Below are 21,267 nucleotides of genomic sequence, written 5' to 3'. Positions count from 1 at the left end.
GATTTCACATTTGTGCAGCTCATTCTCTAAATAAAAATAAAAGTCAACTAAAATGGAAAATAGTTTAATCAGATTCTCCATGTAACAGAGCCTTAAACTCTAATCAAGTCCCACTTACTGAGAGCAGCTCCAGTTCCTGTTTCGCAGCTAGTTTCCTGTTCTCTTTAGACATTAAATTGTAATAAATAATAAATTGTTCTGCCTTTACAAACCTACAGCATTTTTCTGTAGACCAACAAGACACAACACTGCGTTAGCTACTTGATCTGATTCCGAGTCACATTTTCTTCACAACACAAAGCTGCTGCAGCTGTAGTTGTTGCACTGGAGAACTAATTAAACCACAAATAAGCTGACTGATCTGCTTAAGAGTTTTCTTTCATGATAGATGTTTGTTTTTCTTTTCCACATCACTATTCGGAGTTAAATTGAGATAACAGAGGGGGAAACAGCCACAGTGCACCATACATGTCAGCTTCATTTTGTGTAAGCCTATGTGATGACAAGTAACATTAACACCTCCATTCTCCAACTATCTCTCGCTCTCTAAACACACAGCTAACATACACTCCAGCCTTGTTCCTTTCTGTTTTTCTTCTCTCTGCACCACTCCCATGCACCCACTCTCAGACAGAAAAGTGTGAATAATAGCTAATCATAGATGGGACTCACACAGATAATTGGTTCTTTACAGCAGACTTCTTCTCTCCAGATACAGATGAGAAATCTCAAACAGCACACATTTTCAGTCTATTTCATTTTCTCTACTCAGACTGCCTTCATGTTTTTGTCCCTTAACCAAAACCATCTGTCCAACTCATTGGTGTGAGAGAATATGGGATCAAAAACAATACTGGACAAACTTGTACAGCACATATAATAAAACTGATGTTTTATAGCAAGATATTTATACTGCTATTGTCTGACCCTTCAGTTCTACATATAATACGAAATTTTTAATGTACATTGAATAAAAAAGTGAAATGTATTCAGGAGATTTTGTATATTCACAAAAGTAATTTGGAGTCTTTGTCGATGCATGTGAAAACCAGCTTTAACTTTCACACAAGCTATTTGAGAAATTGTCTCTTGATATATCTCACAGATGTCTGCCTTTATGTTTTGTTTTGTTTTTTGTTTTTTTTTGTATCAGCCATTGCTGGTGATTGAGTCTCAAGTCCTCTCAGTAAGGCTCACTTTGGATATTGCCATCAAGATTGCTGGCTTGTTTTCCCTTTAAGTCTAGTTATAAAAAACGTCATCCTCAGATAGCGAGCTGCTGTCTACATGTCGGACAACAGCCTCTGCAGTCACAGTACTTCTGTCCTGGAAGGGATGATCTCTATCCTCCTGAGTGTTGAACATCGTTGAAATGGAGTCAACTGTCTGCGGAGGAACCAGGTGGGCTGCCCTGTTGTCCCCATAAGTCCGGGCGTGGATGTTGTACATGTGATGGGGAACACTGACACTTCCACTGTCCAACAGGAACTGAGACAAGAAGTGGCTTTGTGAGGCTGGGGAGGGATAATAACAATATCAATCAAAATGGCTGCTTTTTGACATTTCAAGGCCCTTCTTTGTCAGGGATTAGGTGTTATTTACATGATGGACTCATGTTAATTACAGTTCATTGTCCCTTTTTAAATAAAGTAAATGCAAATATTTTTATTTATCATATATAAAATCAGAAGGAAAAGAAAAGAAAAGTTCCTAAAATAACAACTTTGAGATAGTAATCCAAACTGAGTTTATTTCACTAAAAATACCTTGTTGTACCTTGTACCTTGTATTCAGATACAACCGACATGCAGAGTTTGCAGTACAACAAGAGATACATTTTAAACTCAGGCAATGATTTTACATAATCAAACCTTGCAAACTGGTGGAGGGCTGCTCTATGTTGTCGTTCATGGACCACACATTCATGGCTGCCTCAGCCAAAGCAAACTGCTCTGCCACTCCTGTGAAATATAAGGCACACAGTTTCATTTTATGCTGCATTCATGGTAGTCAGCCTCCTGTTGTTTTTCACCAAGTCCACCACCATCTCAAACAACGGAAAATCGAATAAGTGCACTACATTTAAGACACTGTCATGGGATGTCATAAGGGCTATTGATTTTTGTAGATGCTCCCTCTGCATGAGCCAGGCGGACAAAAACAAAGCCTAGAGGGATCTGAGTGCCACTTCATCTCCACTGACACATCTTGTTTTTCTTGAATTAAATTCATCCTTCTGTCTCACCTGCAGCGAAGCGAGCTTCCTTGATCTCGTCCGTCATTTGGGAGTAGAACTGTTCATCCTCCTGTAACTCGGCCCCCACCCCACCCCAGCCTGCACCTCCCTTACCCCAGGCCCCGCTCCAACCACCACTGGCCTCACCGCCTCCACCCCAACCCTTCCACTCAATCAGGTGAGCCACTCGCCCCTGGGCCATCGCTGTCGGCTTGGTGATATGCTCCTTTATCGTGGCCACCAGGCCTAGATTAAGGAGAGGGGGAGAAAAAGAGATACATCTTGATAAATCAGATTGAATAAAAGCCTGAAAAGATGGGCAAGGGCAATACATAGTAAAGGGCCAGTCACACCAAGAACGATAACAGGGCATCTAACGGAAGATTGTAGTTAAAGTTCCTAAAAAGCAGTACCAAGCATCATTATGAAATGCTGTATGAGAGTCATCTTTTGAACGGAATTTTATTTATGATTTCATATGAGTGAACGTCAATTTAATAGTATACTGACAATCGTGAAAAAGAACATCAGTAAGGACACAACAAACTTCAGAGACTGTTGGGCTCTGTGTCTCAGCGTTTTTCTAATGTTTAATTTGCCATCTAATCATATGTTAGCTATAAACTTCAAATAAGCTGTACACCACAATAACCAAGATTAAGTGTTGAGGGTAGACCATCTAAAATGTGAATAGTTTACACAAAACAGATAGACTGTAGTTGAAAACCAATGTTATAAGCACTACACACATGAATCTTGATTGGCCGTCAGTGTTTCCAGTTCATTATATCGTTCTGAAGGTTATCCCAACAATACTGTTGGCCTTGTGATACAGTTGTCGTCTTAATAGTGGTGATATAGACTCACATTTATAGTTGTTGTTACAGCCATAATTGTTGTTGTAGACAGCCCTTTAGTGTGGAAACAGAGGAGATCATTTGAGGAAATGATAAAATTAGAGATAATAAACGCTGTGCTGAAGGTGAATTAAAAGGAAGAGAACGTTGCAAGCCTCAAAAAATAACCTGTAGAATCAGTGGAGAAAAGAAGCCATACAGCCTACAAAGAAGTCATCATTTATTCTAGTCACAGGAGACAAGAAAGGTCCAGGGAAAAAAGAGTTGAATTGAAAGTAACAGCAAACCAACGTCATATCGCAGAACAGAGATGAAAAGGTTGGAAAGGCAAAGAAAGGGGGCAAGAGGAAAGGTTAAGATAAGCAGTTAAAGGAAAAAAAAGGCAGAATAAAGAGAGAAACAAATTGCCCAAGTAGCGAAATGGATACAGTCAAATAAAAGAGGGGAGCCAAGAGAGTTGTCATCCTCTGCTAACTGAAACAGAGACAAACACCACAACGTGTTATCTTCATTTGAACTCGACACCTAGAGACTCTTTGTTTTGTTGTGCACAGTGACACCCGCTGCTGTCTCACACTGTGACGACACTGTTATGAGGCTCTGACTGGGAAGGAAGCTATGTTTGCATCTATTTAAGTTAGAACAAAATATTTTGGGCCTACTGTCCATACTGCAGTGTGAAAAGGACCAAATCGTATTAACATGATGCAGGGGCCCACAGAATTAAAGTCTGTTAATGACTGTGACAGCTGTAATCAATATTTATGAGCCAAAAAGCTTGTCAACACACCACCAAAGTTCGGTTGGTTGCTGTGAGAAATTATGGTATTCAGACCTCTTTATCATGTTGCAAACACCAGACACCAGAGTCAGTCAGGAATGAGCCACTTTATAGGAATAGACATATTGCATTATGGGAAGCATGACTCTCTGTTGCATGTTGTGAAGAGACAGAGCACATGAACAAACACAGGATGTGTGTTTAGAGCTTTGTAATTTGAAAGCCAATGTGGAAATTACTCTAGAAAACAACATTTAGTCACACCCAGAGGAAATCAAAGCTGCAGTGGTGAGACAATTAGGACCCAAACAATGTAGGATATTTGGATGACAGTTCCTAAAAGATACAGATATAATTTATTTTCTCAGTGTTTACTCTTATCAATAAGTCAAGGCATCAGATCCATCTTTTAGATGACCTTTAGACCATCAAAGAAGACTCTACAGCCATGTTAGTGGTCTGCTCACAATGACAACATGCTGATGGTTGGAAGTATACTACTTGACACATATCAGCCTTTCAGAGCTGGCGTTATCTGGGCAAGCTCTTTTGATGTCCTGCTAAAAATTTCATGACCAACTAAAACAAGGACTTGTTATGTCGCATTCGTATGTTTGGTAAAAGGGAAGTTCTTATCAATCTGTCACAGACATGTTGCCATTTGGACTGTATAAAATGCTTCAAACAGTGAGCCAATTTAAAGATTGCTTCATAGCAATTCTCTATCGAGGTACTATTCAGCATCATATTGTTTATCATGTGCATCATCTTTAGCTAACATTTTCCAGTTATTTCTAAAAGCACAGCTGAGGCTGATGATTAGTTCTGCAGGTATTTGATCATAAACCAAAGTGTTGGACAAATGAAATTTATGATGTCTTGTTACAATTCACTTAATGCAGACTTGAAAGTTTGTATCACATTTCATAGCAGTGATACAGCAACTCAGCCCTGTGATTGACTGGCGACCAGTCCAGGGTGTACCCCACCTCTCGCCCGTAGTCAGCTGGGATAGGCTCAAGCCCCCTTGCAACCCTGAGGGATAAGCGATATAGAAAATGGATGGATGGATGATGCAGCAACTCTTGAGATCACCAGATCACAGACTCAACAGGCTTAGGTTTGGGCTGATGGCAATGCTGGGCTGACAAACATTGCCATTTATAGAGCCATGCCATTAGCATGGCCAAACTATTCATCAGGCCACCATTAAATTCATTTTTGATATTCATGGTCCTAAGAGCATGAATGCCAATATTTTAGGTGACCCTCCGCTGTAATATTTTCTATGCTAACACCTTGATTCCACGATAGCCTTGTGTCTGACGTCCTGCCTCGCTCGATCTGCTCCATGCAGCTCCATGCAGCTTTTGGCAGAAATAGATGGTGCGTTTTGTCCGTGAAGTTTCTGAAATGCAGCACACCTCATCTAGAATGGCCTTGATCAGCTCCACAGCAAGAAGTAATCAAGAAGTAATCTAATTGCCATGCAATTTAATGAACACATTCATCCTTCCTAGAGGATGCTTTGTGTGACAACATTTGTGGAATCTAATGAACATTTCAGTTTTTAGGTGCCACTAGCTGGGCTTTAGTCATTTACTGTTCACACGAGCCTGATGTCTAGCAAACGGCATCACACAAGTAATAATAATAATAATAAGCAAACGGCAGCAGTAATATCTCGATGATATGTGATTATATTTGTACAATAATATTTGAGTTTACACAGTGTGATCTCATTTGAGCGTTTAGGTTTTCAGATGCACTTTTTGACAGCCAAACTCTACAGAACTTGCTTGGCCAATTTGAGTGATGACTGACAAGTGATTAAGCTTCAGTAAATGCTGAAAAGCTTTATTTATTTATTTATTTATTTACTGGATTGATTCTGTCACTCTCAATGCAGGTGGCAGCCTCTCAGCCGTCTTCCTCAATGTCTCCATTTTTCTAACATATTCATAATGATTATACAGTCGGGTCATAAAGGACCTTTCACTGGGAAAAGTTCAGCAAGGCATAACACATTAACTCAGATAATTAACCTCCCGCAGAAAAAGGGAAGCAGGCGAGATGAGACGAGACTAACGCAGGATGGGGGAAAGGGAATGAAAAAGAATCTGAGGCACCAAGATGAAGGGAAGAGGAAGCTACACTCAGAACTGGAGGGAAAATATCAAATGGGAGAAGGAAATGTGTGCGTAATTTGTCGTCTACCTGCTTGTTTGCTCATGTCTGGGTGTACAGCATTACAGCGTGTGTGAGAAAGAGAGGGCATGAAGGAAGGAAATTACATTACTAACCTCCCATGGTTACTAATGCAATTTCCCAGCTTGTTTTTTTCCATTCTCATATGTTTGATTCATAATAAAATACAACGTGAACGAGACCTTTTCATGTTTGCGTGTGCGTGTTTGTGTGTCCGTCTCACCTATCAGCGAGGAGGTAGCCAGCTCGCCGATGTTGTAACCGCTGGTTTTATCTGTAACACTGCCATTGGAGGGATTCTGATCATCCTGCACAATATGATGGACAGAAAGAGAAGAGAAAAGCATCACATCTGTGACACTGATGTACTTACTTTCTACAGGTTCTAAGAAAATTGTTTCATTGTAGCTTGTCGACACTGTATTTCTAACATTTCCTGTGGGTTTTGAATGGGTTTCCTATTCCATGTTTCATCTCACAGAGGAGTAAGTCCTTTGTGTGACAATCACAACTTGACTGTGAATCCACACATTTCCTGCTTGACAATAACAGCCAGTATTTATGGAAATCCTGCAGCGTGTACTCTCAGTTCAAATGAACTGCTAGCAAAGTAGAGTATTTTAAAGTACAATCCAAATGGTCTATAGACTCAAGTACCTGCAATCAGTACAAAAACATGGAATGCACTTTCAATATATTACTCTCGGTTTAGTATTCTGTTGCAAGCAAAATAGGATTAGGTTTAAAAGTACATGTACTCATTAGTTAATGCACAGGTCATGGTTCTGACCAGTCCAAATTAAGTTTTACAGATGATAATATTATGCGTAAGAGTTACTTGAAAGTAAAATGAGCAAAGTGGAAAAACTGAGCATTCTCGTGGGCAAATTATTTCTGTTTCTGGCTTTCATATCATCAAACTGCTGCTTCATTGCCAGATGTATGATGCCTGCAAAACCAATGAGATCTTTTGAATGTGTTGGTCCTTCCATCTGAGAAGATGCTCATTTTAATACTTTTTAAATTGACAAGTTTTTTGATCAATCGTGTAATTATGAAATTATGAAAGCGCTGAAAACGCTAATTCTGGGGAACATAAAGTAACCAGACTATTTTTTTTTTCAGTATTTGAGAATTTGAACATGCTGGTGACATTTATATTAATATTAATTAGATGTCTGCATAGAGAGTATGATGGAGTCTGGATGTGGAGCAGACTGAACATTTTATGCGTGAAAGAGATATTAACCATGAAATGAGGCTGATCTTGATGCGTTCAGGTCATAGACATATAATAAGCTATATTACAAGCTAAATCTTACCTGTGCTGTTAAAGCTAGAGAGCAAAACTCACTATTTAAAACCTCTATTAAACATTATGATTACTTTACTCTTATTCAATCAGCAAAACTCTGACATGCACTTAAAGCATTAGTTCACTGAAGATATGTTCATGCTTATCTCTAATGGTATTAAGAAGACAAAAATTTGAGGTTTCATTTTTTGAGATATCTGTCTTCTACCTTCCAGTACCTTGATGCAATTACAGTGAATTGACCATAAATTTAATTAAAAAAAAGAAAATAGCATCCCCATTATAACCCACAGAACACAGCAATAGTTTTTATAGGGACTATTTTTGCTGAAGAGGAGGTCACTATAGAAGCCAAAACATGTTGTTTTCAGTCTACATGTGGGAGGGAAACACACTGAAAAGCCAATGTTAAATCAAAACCTACAAGGCAAAAAATGAGGTCTTTTACTTACTTTGACAGAGGATGGCTGACCCTCCTCAATCTGGTCCTGAAATACTGTCATGGCATGGTGGAGCTCTGTAGGGAATCACACACATTAACACCATTATTAGATCCATGCTGTATTTGTGTGGGTCTCTTTTGAGTGTGTCGATGTGTGTGTGTGTGTGTGTGTGTGTGTGTGTGTGTGTTTCTAGGCAGGGGTCATGGTCTATAAAGCCAAAATCCAGTTGTCTCTAATGGCCAGGAGTCAAGCCCAACACATACCTAATGGATGAGAAACAGAGAGAGAGAGAGAGAGAGACATTGTGTTTGTGCGTGTGTGTGTGTGTGAGAGAGAGAGAGAGAGAGAGAGAGAGAGAGACATTGTGTTTGTGTGTGTGTGTGTGTGTGTGTGTGAGAGAGAGAGAGAGAGAGAGAGAGAGAGAGACAGAGCATTGCATCTTCATATGGCCAATTAACTGTAGCCTCTCTGCAAATTTGCTTTGTAATTGATTGTGATGAGATTTATATGAATGACAAGAGGAAATGTGTAGTTCAGAATAATGGATAATTAACATTATTTATAAGGTCAGTAGATACACACAAACACACACACACCACGGAAACATGCAGGAATACAGACACACACTTGGGGATTCCCCTGGGTGGTGTTATCAAGACAATTGGCTGTCGCTATAGAAACACTACAGCAATAGGAGGCAAGTGATACCCTTCTATTTACTTAAGTCATGGTCTTCGCCACACACACACACACACATACACACACACACACACACACACACACACACACACAGGTTTACAGGGCTGTATCTTGTCTCTGGCCTCATCCAATGCTATTAGAAGGTCAAGAAACCAATCGTGATTCCCGAACCAACCCACTGTCCTTGTGGGGTTAAATCCCTCTCTCTTTCTGCCTCTCTCTCTCTCTCTCTCTCTCACACACACACACACACACACACACACACTCCCACTGTTCTCTTATCTGTTTGTCTGGAGCCTCACATCTGCTTTCCTTCTTTATTCCCAGTTTGAAGCTGCTTCACTCGATAGCCTCCACCTTGTTAAAAGGGACCCTTCCTGAACAATAGCAGACTTTGTCTCACAAAATACTGTGAGACTGCTTCACAGATACAGGCTGAAATTACAGTGTGAGAGTGCAATATGATATATAATGTCATGCAATGGCAAAATAACAAGTAGATTATGTTTGGAGGTGGCATAAAAAGGTAGACCACCTCAAATTTGACTTTTTATTTTAGTAGATCTTCTGTTTTGACAGCTATAAATTAGTACTTGTGTGTTTTTCTGTGAAGAGGCCCTGCTGCCAGCGGAGGCATCAATACTTTATCCAGACAGCTTTTGAGATGCAACAAACACTGCCTTATTTCCACCTAAAGCAGTGACAGACAGCAAATATGAGAGAGAAAATTGCAACCCAAGTCACATCTTCAAGTCACGACAAGTTGGATATGAGCTCCGGATGGAGCTGTCTTAACCTAAAGCCACTGTTGTCCTCCGCTGATCCTCGAAATCCCTCTCATCAACCTCCCACCTCCCTCTTGTTTTTCAAGCAATTTCAACAGACCCAAATCAACAATGGCTGTGAAAGAGAAGATGAAAATAAGTTTTCAAATGAAGCTTTCATGGTAGAATTTGTTCAGTTTCCTATTAGTTATTCCTATGATGTATTCACATCATACCAAAACTCCTGTCAGACTAAAAGAGGGATTCAGGTGGTTTTACCCTGCATCTTGTCCACATACCTTAGGGATGTGGATTCTTACACTCACACAGCTATCCCTCAAAAGCGTGTTGTAACTTTTCTGAAACAGTCCTGCTCCTTGAGTGTTTGTCAGCTGCTGTCAACACTTCCTGCAGTTTGATCCAACCATCAAACAGACACACAAACAGGTGGCACTGACCTTTGTGACCTTTGCAGAGGCAGGCACCCATGGTCTCAGGACAGCTGGGCGGTTATCTGTTCACCATGGTGGCTTGAGGATAAACTGCGGGCAAAGGGAGGAAGAAGGAGAGGAAGGAAGGTAAGAAAAAGAAGCAGATGTATCAGAGGAGCAGAGAGAAGAGAGGAACTGAAGCAGGGGGAAAGTGAGAGAGCAGATGCCAGCTGAAGCATTCGCTGACTTCTCTGTGCAGAAGGAGAGAGTGAGAGAGTGACACAAACAAAGTATGGGGAGTAGGGGAGGGGGACAGAGAGAGCGAGAGAGAGAGAGATCAGGGAGAAAGCATGAATGCCTGGTTGCTGACGATTTTGAGTCCCCTCCCCTCTATTTCTTCTGTTCTCCTCCCACTCTGTTCTTCTCTATCCCCCTTTAAGCCTGTACAGGAGACTCTCACTGTGAATGGAGGGTTTGATGATAGAGTTACATGTTGAATACTTTCATTTTGATTTGCTAGATACCACTAGTTTAATTGCAGATCATTAGCCAGCCTTTTGTTAGCAGTCAGTTAGCATAGTTAGATCTAACACCTCCATGAACTAAGTTAATGTTGTAATATATCACTCCTTTGTCTCTGTCAAAAGCTTCTCTTTATATAGGTATTTGTCTTTCATGCATACTTCATACATTTATGATGATAAATGATTGACAGATAACAAATAACCCATAATACCCCGCAATACCCATATCCGGTCCAATCAAAAATGTGGATTAAAAAAAGAGTTTATTTTCTACATGACAGTTTTCCTCTGGGCTACAAACACATTTGAAGTTGAAAAGTCTGAAGCCTACCACTGAGACCGCAGTAAAAAGGTCACAGTGAGTCTTGTAGTACTGTAGTATTACTGAATGTTTTATTTTTCAGATTTAAAAGAAACATTTTTCAGAAGTATGGATGAGAAAAACAGGTTAAAGCTGATAAGTGTTGTTTATTCTCCTGTGTGGCGTTTATCAAACAAGTTTTGGTTTATTTATGGTTTGCATGATGTTTCTGTCAAGTCTTGAATTTCAGTAAAATTCTAGTTGAAATTCACATTCACACATCACACAGCATGCTGAGTCTGTTGTGACCTTGTTATGTCTGTCGGTCATGCACGCACACACACATACACACACACACACACACACACACACACACACGCACACTACAATGAAACAGAAATCAGACACAATTTCGTCCCCAGTCCTTGTTGTCTCTGTTTGTCCTTCCGGTGCGATTGCTTGAGTAATGTAACCAGAACTTTACTGACACCACCTGCTCCAACAGTACCAGTGCCTCTACTGTGGGGAAAATCTTGTTGCCATGGCAACCAAGCCACTCCATGGTTTTTAAAGCTTTTCTCTCTACTTATTTTCCTGAGAAAGGAGGCAAAAAAGCATTATTGCATCAACAGAGAAAGATGGGTGCTGATAAAATAAGCAAAACACCACAAACTGACATAAACCTTCAAGTAAATTTCTGCTCAGTTAGAATGAGTTGTGTGATGTGCTACTTAGGCTTACTTTTCGCAGATAAGCATAATCTTATTGTCAGTAAGTCTCTTCACTATATACATAGAAATGTCCTCTGGAGGTAGGGAAGGTAAGAACAAAAGATTTGAAAATGAAAAACAAAAAAAGAGTAAATCTCAAATTTCCCCTTTGGGGACAGATAAAGGATTATCTTATCTTAAATGCACAGTGAGGCACTCCCAACCATTTAAAGAGCACAAGAGCAACAATACAGACTGTACATATTCCTCCAATATTTTGAGGTTTTGTCTCTTGACTCTTGTTGACTGATATGCCTGAGCTTAAAATTTAATGATCTGGAATGCCTTTCCATGAGTCATAAACCATGTGTCAGGCTGCTTTCAAGGGATTTTAGGGGTGCATGGGTTTCTGGAGATCTTTCCTTTTGGGTTTCTTAGCTGAAGTGAACCTTAAAACCTGATCATTAATCAAATAGTGAAACTCCTGCAAGAAACCATGGACTCCTAGGACAGCTTGAAAACATACTGAAATACCTTAAAACTTAATACTTTATCAAGTACTGCTGAAAAATTCTGAAACTGTAAAGAAACATGAAAACATATTGAAGCAACCCTAGAACAGCTTCAAGGGCATCCCCAAAACAGCCCAGGAACCTTGAACAACAGTCAAAAACAAAAACCCTTCAACAGCCTTGGTACATCTTGATCCTGGAAGACCGTCAAATGGCCATGGAGCCTGTTTTAGCACCGCTGGAATGACCTTTGTGATTGCTATGGAATGTTCAGATACACACTTTGGGGAGCTTAAAAATCCTCAAGAAACCCATAAAAAGCTCAAGAAACCTTGGTACACCATCAAGGAATTGTGAAATCCTCACCATGGCAGAGGAGAGAGCTGGTTAGTAGCAGTCTGACCTCTAGTGGCTAAAAGGCAAAAGTGCAGCAGCTGTATCATCACGTACACTATAGACCAGGGGTCAGCAACCTTTAGCATGAAATTGAGAATGATTGGCCCGTTTCCCACCAAATTAAAACCCACTCGGAGCCACAAAACCTATTTGACCACTAAACTGAAAGCAACACCACACATAGTTTCCTTAAACTTATGCTTTATGTATGAGAACTATGGTATGTTACTTTTATGAAATCAATAAACTTTAAACAGAAATAGACAAATTTTTGTTTTCCATTTTTAACAATGCAAAACACCTAATTCTTTTGTACTTTGAGAGAAAAAGACACTGGGACTTATACATTTATCTTCTAAAATAATATATAAATATATTAGGACTGTGGCAACGTTAACGCATTAATGCATTAGGGCTGGGCAAGTCAATTGATTTGTCCATTGCTAGCTTACCGGGAGTCAAAATAAGTCCCTTATTTGGTGGCAACAGATGTTACAAACAGGACATCACAGATATTTTGATTGACAAAATAATAAAACAAGTTTTACATTAATGTCACAAGAGCACCTCAATCTCCAAAGAAATAACTATTACAATGAAAAAAAATCCTAAATAAATAGAATTAAATCAATTTAAATTAAGTGTCCATTATTTAATCACATTTATTCATTTTTTCCCCTAAATATGCTCGCCTTCTCTTAGCCACGGGAGCCACAGAAGGGGGATGAAAGAGCTGCAGGTTGCCGACCCCTGCTATAGACCATAGTACTGGGAAGGGGCTGTTTTTCAGGGGTTGGGCTGGGCCCCTTGCTTCCAGTGAGGAGAAATCTTAGTGCTTCAGCATTTTGGACAATGCTATGCTTCCAACTTTGTGGCAACAGTTTGGGGAAGCTCCTTTTCTATTCCAGCATGACTGTACTCCAGTGCACAAAGCAAAGTCCATAAACACATGGCTGGATGAGTTTGACGTGAGCCCTGACCTCAACCCCATCAAACACCTTTGGAATGAATTGGAATGGAGATTGAGAGTCAGGCCTTTCAGCCCAACATCAGTGCCTGATCTCACAAATGCTGTGCTGCATAATGGAAAGAAACAGAAACACTACAAAATCTTGTGGAAAACCTTCCCAGAAGAGTCGAAGCCGTTATAGCTTCAGAGCTGTCTATGTATTTAGAATGTGGTGTCATTAAAGTCCCACTTGGCGTAATGGTCAGGTGGCCCAAAACCTCTGTCTATATAGTGTATTTTGTGCAGTACATTTTGGAAAGCAGTGGCATAACCTCGCATGTATGTTCTGTTTCAGAGTATTTTCACTCATTTGCATTTGTTAAACCAAACAAGGTACATGGTCAGAGCAGGAGGGTCTGTGAGTTAAAAGGAAAAGTGCTCCATCAAAATTCAGTTCACCAGTGGAACGTGTTCCTTAATCCCCTAAGGGTCAGTTCAACCCCCTCACCTTGCTTGTTGTAGAAAATTCGATACCTTGGCTGTTAGTCACATCCCTATCTCGCAGTTCCTCAACATGTCTGTCCCCCGGCTGCTATGCAATTTTGTGTGTCACTGCCTCCAGTTCTTACATCAAACTGCCTTTAAAAGCAGCTTTATGATGTTCTTTGTGTGTGACTGAATCTCTGGTCTGCTTAGATGTTCCATCAAACCAAATGAATCTTGAATTTCATTAGATGAGAATGTGGGTTTTTGTCTAGTAGTTGAAGAGAGGAAAGGAAGCAGCAGGAATGTTTAACGTCCACATACACTGTGATGCTCCTAGCTGGCAAGCCACAGACATTCAGCAGCAATCATTTCTGTGGTCCCTTGAGGCACATAGGGAGATAGATGCCTTTTAGTACTGGATTCTCAAATATAGCCATGTATATGAACATCATGCTGTGGAAGAGCATTTTCATTTTACACTGTCAAGTTATGATGAAACATAAATGTGATTGCTTTGATCCTTAACTGAAAAAACTCATCTTCTCTGTGTTGCCATCTGTGTCAATATAGGAATCTTCCCCTCTGATGTAAGTAAAATCTGATTAAAACAAAACAAAACTTATTTGGACCTATATTCTAAATGTCTCACAAGGAAAAGCTGACATACCATCTTGCTTTTTATGGCCCCACCCTTCTTTGCGTTCAAACAGTTCCACATTTCACACTCGGAGCTGCCCAACACTGTCGGTCAGGGCGAGCTGAGCAAAATTCAGCTCCTCGTGGAGAGCAAGAGTTGGAGCAAGGTTTTGTATGAAAACTCAACATGGTTTGGCTGCACTAGCTTGAGGTTGTAGGGTCACATGCAATAACAAAATCAGCCCAGATATAGCTCTGATGAAGCCAAATAAAATGAGAAACTGAGATCAGAGAGTTTGGAGTTTTCTGTGCTTTTGGAGTGCTGCTATTCTGGTTTATAGCCAAAGTGGCCACCTCTTAATGAAAGCAAATAATACTTGTAACACTAATACCAATTTAAGCTTTACAAAAATATTGTTAACTTCAAGCAGACAGGAGAATTTAACCACCTTTACTGTGTTCAAGTTGTTCATATGTCCAATTAAATTCAGACATCAAAATGATAATTCAAATGATAACTTAACCTGATAGGAGAGACGTCTGAATAAGTCCTCGGCTGCTAAAAGCGCTTCAGAGCTTCAGCCGGAAAAACAGGTGAAAGTAATAATATTAAAAACGGCTGCATTCCATTCAGGTGAGCTAGTTCCAGACTCTTGATTTTGTGCATACTGGCTCACTGGCATGGCTCACTGGGACACTTGATGTAACTGAGCCATTGTTTATTTGTTTCAGTTGTGCTTTTCCTGCTACGACAAGTCAAAACGTGTGCTCTGAAAAAAGGCTTTGTGACCTGCATGATCAAGCTGGAATTTTTCATCTTGAATTTTGTTGTTGTTTGTTTTGTGAATTTAACCATTTTTTGTGTGTGAATCTGAAGACTGTAAAATCATAAACATACAATTTTAAAGTGGACCACCTTATTTACAGGACAAAGCACATAAATTTAACTCTATTAAGTATTCACTTGGCAACAGGACTTAAATTATGTATTATTTCAGTTCGAAACTCAGCCCCCAAAAATGTGCAACCATTTTAGACAAAAAAACCCAAAACAAACGTCAATTTCATTGTAGGGTTAAGCTGCATTAAACTGTAAAATCCCAACTCACAAGAATTTCATCGCACTTAAAAGATCTAAAGTAGCTGTTCAGATTGTGTTCGTTATACACTCCATTTTCGTTACATATATTAAACAAGCTACTAAAGTCTTTTGGATATTTTAGGTAGATTTAGAGATACCTAAAGGCAAAGGGAGTCTTAGCCTTAGCCTTTCAGCCCACCTCTAAAGCTGGGGTGGGCTAAAAGTTCCTCAGTTCTAATCTTTCTTGCGCTCTTTACTTTGATCATAATTTTCTAACTTCTGAGTACAAAGTCTGTAAAAAAAATAAAGCTCACACCATTCATACACAGTTAGAAGTTCTGGCTCTGGCCCTGTTTGGCCCATGATGTGCCTGTCATGATCTTATCTTCAACCTGCAGGATTCGATATGTTTTTCTTTGTTTATGTATTCTGGAGTCATTACAAGGTTTACATTTCACTTTTACATGTCATTCATAAGTAAGCAGAGAAAACCTGTATGGATCGCCTTGTTCTTTGCTGGCTTTGCCTTTTTTTTTTCCTTCTTCTTCTTTTTTTTGGAAGAGACACACATGCCAAGCACAACACGGAGAATGTTGGGAAATATCTTGCCGAAACAACGGAGGGCAGTTTCTTCTCCACCGACACGAACCTTGTGAGACTTTCTGAGGGAACATGAGGGACTTTCTGTGGCTTGCCTGCACATGTGGACGGTGACTGGAAGTTTCAGTTCCATCTGTCTCAATAACTAAGTAATCACAGTTGCATGTATTGTGTGTTATGGCTGCATTCTACCAGAACTCCCACTGTGTCAGGCACAATGAAACCATAATATTAGCTCTAGAATCACATGATATAGTGAGCATGTTGAAAACCACTGTCTGCAGATTAACCACTTCTCCCTCCCTTTCCTTCCACTTCTGATTTCTTGTTCTTTATTTCGGTGTTTTGCCACAGAAATACAAAAATAGCTTGTTTAACTGAGAAACACATATTTCGATGACACAGACCTAAATGGCTGTTTCGCTCCACAAAATAATGATGTGAATGAGTGTGCTGGCTAATGGCTCTGGTTAGTTGGCCTGCAGCGAAGTTGGCAAGGGTTCTCAAGGCTACACCAACAGGAAATTGCATTAATCCAGAGCTGGCCTGAAGTAATTCACTCCCTTCTTTATTCAAGGCCTTGCCAGAGTTTTAGCGGACCACCTCGGCTGTCCTGGTAGAGAAGAACAGGAGTGGGAGGCCTCAGGGCTTGACTAAAGCCTCCCCTCCATGTGTTCCCTAATTGGTTTAATGACTGTAATTATCTGCTGGGGTGCATGTTGCGCAAGGGACGATTAATGGCCTCCAAAACATATGCAGACAGGCGGAAATTAAGAGGGGGGGCACTGAGACAAAGAATAGCTCTGCAGAAAAAAAATAGCCATGAATTTGCAGAAAGAGACACATCCTGCTGGGCAAAGCAGAATAATGACAGCTCTTTTTTTCCTCTTTATGAGAATGTCGCTGTTGTTACAATATTGCCTTTTGGGCCTTGGTTCTTCTTTTGTAGCTAAAAATAATAATTGGATGTAATCTGAGGCACATAAATGGACCAATATAGGACATATCACCCATTCAGTTAAAAGGTAAAGATGAACGCTGCGAAGCTCCAGAAAACCAACTATCACAGTGGTTGAAAGCTGAATGACTGCAGTTGCATTACCACCAATGTCCTCTAGATGCTGAAAATCATCTCTGACTGCAATGAACTCCGATTCAGTTGAAGTAATTGTTTTTAGAACAAGGGATGCAAAATTTAGGGTGCAGTTAATGATTTATTTTTAAATTGATTATTCTGCCACTTACGTTTCAATTGCTCAAATTATTGTTTGCTTTCTAAAATTTCCTAAAGCAGTCACATCTTGCAATTATTGGCATTGTCCAACCCAGCTGAAAAGCAGAAACATGCATACTTGCTGTAAAAATGACCTAAACAATGAATCAGTTAGCAAAATTGTTGACTAACTGACAAATTGTTTCAGCTTGCTCCATTAAGAAAAGTATATTTTTTACTGTCATGTAAGGTAAACCGGGTTTATACAATGTTTACTATACTCATCAGCTGGTGTGGATAAACCATTTGCGTATGTACAGTACTGCATTACACTTACTTATTTATTTCAATATTCTTTCATTGCCATGCAGTACTGCATCAGCCCCAGAACACAATACTGTTAATATAGCACACAGTGCCAGGGCCCTGCACATAATGTAGAAACAAATGTTTTACTTTCATACATTTTTGCTACCAATGTTTGTGTTTGCATTTCCTTGTTTAGCGCAGTTTTCTGTGTTTAACTATGCGTGTATATTTGAACTTTGCTGTACATTTGTTTTCAGCTCTGTCTGTTTAGATATTTTAAGAGTTGCTTACAGCCTAAGTCAGATTCTTTGTATGTGTCAACACATATGGCCAGTAGTTGACTCTGATGGTTTTGGGACATGTTTTCTAAAGTGAGAGGCGTCTCAGCCTATCAGAGGGGCTGCCTGTCAACCCACTCCACTGGTCTGCTCTACCCAGGCTTCCTCCTCTTTAATCAAATGTGGATTTTCTGGCTTACAACAGCGACAGTGAGCAGTAAAATCAAATCCAGGTTTGAAAACATCTCTTCAGAAACCTGTGATTGACATCATAGCCCCTGCAGATACATTTTTGTAAACTGTATTTAGAAACGATGATCTTCTTATGATCCAAACATATGAACAGCTTTAGTATTCATATACTGCAGAATACTGGTGAGAAATTCACACTTAAATATGCCATGGATAATTTTGTTGCTAAACAGTGACAAAAACTTGTCCTGGAAGATGGTGCCTCCACTTGATGCAGCAGTAATATTTATCCAAAAGCATCATACATTACAGTAAAACATTGACAGGGACCAATAGCAACAGCATAATTTCTTTTTTTTTAACTTTTGATACTTTAAGCAAATTTTGTAAATGATACTTAGATATTTTTACCTCAATAAGGTTTCAGTGCAGGACCTAAACTTACAGTGGAGTATTTTGACAGTGTGGTATTAGTACTCAGAGCACTAGCCACTTCATACTCTTCCTGATTTTACTGGACCAATGCCTGTCTGACCAGTTACACCACAACATACATATCCTGTATGCATAAATATCCTCAGGGACCCACAAACTGCCCTCAGTGCTGCTACAGCACTACGTCACTTACACTTAACTGCACTATACTTATATTTCTATTTTTCTGTTTTTATAACTCTTGTCTGTTTGTTCTGCAAATGTCATCTCTGAAGGTCACTTATGATGGTAATTGATTGGGTAAAAATAGCTTTCAGTGTCCATGTTGTGGTTAAATTGATCAATTTCAGAGTTAATCTTGTACCTGCTGGTAACTGGTTTAATTGAGTCTGCTTATTGTCCCTTTTGTCATGCTGTCTTAATTCTCAGTATAACTATTAACTGCAGCAAAAGTGCACTTGTATGTGTTTAGATAATCTACCATGTCTCAATAAAAGTTAGACAAAATAGGCCACGGGGCAGCTGTGGCCTAGAGGTTGGAGAAGCGGCTTGTGATCGGAGGGTCACCGGTTCGATTCCCCCACCGGACGGGCAGGAAAAATTTGGGTGTGGTGGAGAGATTAATGCGATAAAAAATGCCCCCCCCTTCATTAGCCGGCTGATGTGCCCTTGAGCAAGGCACTTAACCCTTGCTCCCCGGGCGCTTGATGCTGCCCACTGCTCCTGTGTGTGTTTCACTGCATGTAATTTGCCGGGTGTTGCATGTGCGTGTTCAACTAAGGATGGGATAAATGCAGTAGTAAAATTCAGTATGTGTGTATGTAAAAATATATATATATACTGCCAATAAAAGTCGATTCTTCTTAATAATATATGTTGTTAAGACTAGCATTCAGTATGTGCAGACCTCAGTGGAACCCCATAAAATATTTTCCCCCCTCAACATATAACAATATATAATATAATACAATAACACAATAAATATAAAATATTCAACCCTTTTTATTCTGTAGCATTTTCACCTGACTACCTGCTATACCAGACCTTTCACACTTTTAGGATGATTTTAAGTTCAAGCATAGTAAGTATCAGGTATTTAAAACTGCTCTCTGCTGGTTCAGTTTGATGATTCTCTCCTCAACAAAACTTCAACATATACAGACTCCAGTAGGACAGGGCTTGTGTCAACGGCGGCTTGTGTTTTTGTTCTCCACTCCCCCTCACGTCGCCTCATGCTGACATCAAACAGTTCTCAGCAGCACAGTTTGGCAAATGCTAGGTGCTGGTAATAATTATTTGCTCCTCACTATCCCATTAAAGCATTTCATTTGAGGAGCTTAGGTTGTTTTTACACGGATTAAATCTGGAGCGGAGATTTGCCAGCACTCAAAGTGTAATCTTGGAAGAGGACATATAAAATCTTTCTGTTGAGAATGCAGTGAAAATAGGAAAATTGAGGGTCTTTGATGAGAGTTAGAGAGCAGAATAATCTGCAAAAGCCCTGAAGGCACTGGTGAGAGAAACAGCAGCGGAAAGACGCAGGAAGACCAATATAGACAGAAATTGGAGGATGTGTTTTCTGGTCAGGAACCCATTGCTAAAATTAGCGAGGATGTAAATTCCTCAGCGTTGTCGGTTTTCAAATTTGCGCATGACACTGAGAGCTGCCAGGAGAACATAAAACAAAAAAAGATGGAAGGGCGGTGGTATAGGGAGAGGTCATACATGACCAGTGCCATGGTAATGTTTTCATTCTTACTTATTTCTTTTCAAATTGACCTTCGCCCTGACAACAAAGACATCTAAGAAACCACAAGAAGGAGAGGAAAGCTCTGAAAGCGAAAGCCGCGGCCCCCACACACAACAGTCCACGGGGGGAGGCTCGGGCCCTGGACGCCAAGCCTTCAACACAATCACCACACATGCTATTGTGGCCTGCAGTAAAGCCCTGGTATGGCTCAAATCTCCAGCTAACCCCCTCCACCCCCACCCTTACCACCAGGCCTCACTCTCCCTCTTCTCTTTCTCTGTCTCTCCATGCATCCCTGTCATTTACAGTCCTAATGACAAGACACAAACTTCCACACATTCAACCCCCGCAGAGTGAGGATAATCACATTAAAGCTGACGACAGGGACATAAACCAAACTCTACCAGCAGTGAGTTTGGATGCATTCAGACGTGGATTTGCATAAATCCAAACAGTACAGTCAGCAGCTAAACGTTGTGGCTCTGCCCCTCTTTTTCCATTGTGGACGGCAGAGAAAATCACACCACGCTGTGAAACACTGAGGGAATGGATGGATGGAGATGGAAAATAGTGCAGGACTTTCTCGGTTTACGGTCACCACGCAAAGCTAAGACTATTTCTAGGCATCCCGTCAGTTGTAACAGAGGTATTAATAAAGCCAGCTGGAAGTCAAGGACAAAGATTCATGAGGGATTTAATGTCAGATCCAAGTTCCCATGCTCCATCTGTGTTGCTTTTTTTTTCTTGCTAGTTCTCTGTTGACCCGCAGATTAATTCAATAACTAAATATTGACATTCCTCTTTCTTGTGCGTGTCTCTTATCTTTGGAATGTATTTAAGGCTTTGTCACTTGCATCAATCAACCAAAGCTGATTATTTTCAAAATGTGTGGCGCCTGGGACTTCCCTGCCACAGCAAGGTCAGAGTGAGTGAGATAAGGCGAAGTGGATCTGTCAAGGTGAAGCAGAAAGTGAGCATGGGGCATGTTTGGACTTGCTAAATTCTTTGTTGAGAATATTTACATTTTATTTGCATTTTTGTCCTTAGCAGGTGCAGTTCACTCTGAGAAGCTAACTGAGGCAACATTTACATGCTTTCCTTCTTGCCCACGACTATGCTGCATTCCTATCAATGTACTAAAAAAGGGAAAATTTCCGACCT

The 21,267-nt window shown here is 40.1% G+C and overlaps 1 protein-coding gene across 1 annotated transcript; it reads right to left on the bottom strand.

Annotated features, from left to right (window-relative positions):
* Nucleotides 1-50: 50 nt before the first annotated feature.
* Nucleotides 51-11,252, bottom strand: fam131c (family with sequence similarity 131 member C). The gene is made up of 6 exons (XM_046397204.1): nucleotides 9,762-11,252; nucleotides 7,850-7,914; nucleotides 6,306-6,390; nucleotides 2,246-2,482; nucleotides 1,872-1,961; nucleotides 51-1,514 (listed from the first exon to the last, which is right to left on the bottom strand). Exons 1-6 carry the CDS (start codon nucleotides 9,790-9,792, stop codon nucleotides 1,243-1,245), a joined length of 780 nt encoding a protein of 259 aa, XP_046253160.1. The 5' UTR covers nucleotides 9,793-11,252; the 3' UTR covers nucleotides 51-1,242.
* Between the last annotated feature and the right edge of the window lie 10,015 nt (nucleotides 11,253-21,267).

Source organism: Scatophagus argus, chromosome 8 (assembly GCF_020382885.2).
Source record: "Scatophagus argus isolate fScaArg1 chromosome 8, fScaArg1.pri, whole genome shotgun sequence".
NCBI classification, from domain to species: domain Eukaryota; kingdom Metazoa; phylum Chordata; class Actinopteri; family Scatophagidae; genus Scatophagus; species Scatophagus argus.
Note: the sequence above shows the minus strand (reverse complement) of the source record. Positions and strands in the feature narration are given on the sequence as shown.

Coding starts and splice junctions, on each gene's coding strand:
- fam131c (XM_046397204.1), bottom strand. CDS start 9,792: ATGGGTGCCTGCCTCTGCAAAGGTCACAAAG. Junction 2,483..6,305: donor GGCTACCTCCTCGCTGATAG/GTGAGACGGACA, acceptor TCCTTAATCTAG/GCCTGGTGGCCACGATAAAG. Junction 1,515..1,871: donor GCCCTCCACCAGTTTGCAAG/GTTTGATTATGT, acceptor ATCCCTCCCCAG/CCTCACAAAGCCACTTCTTG.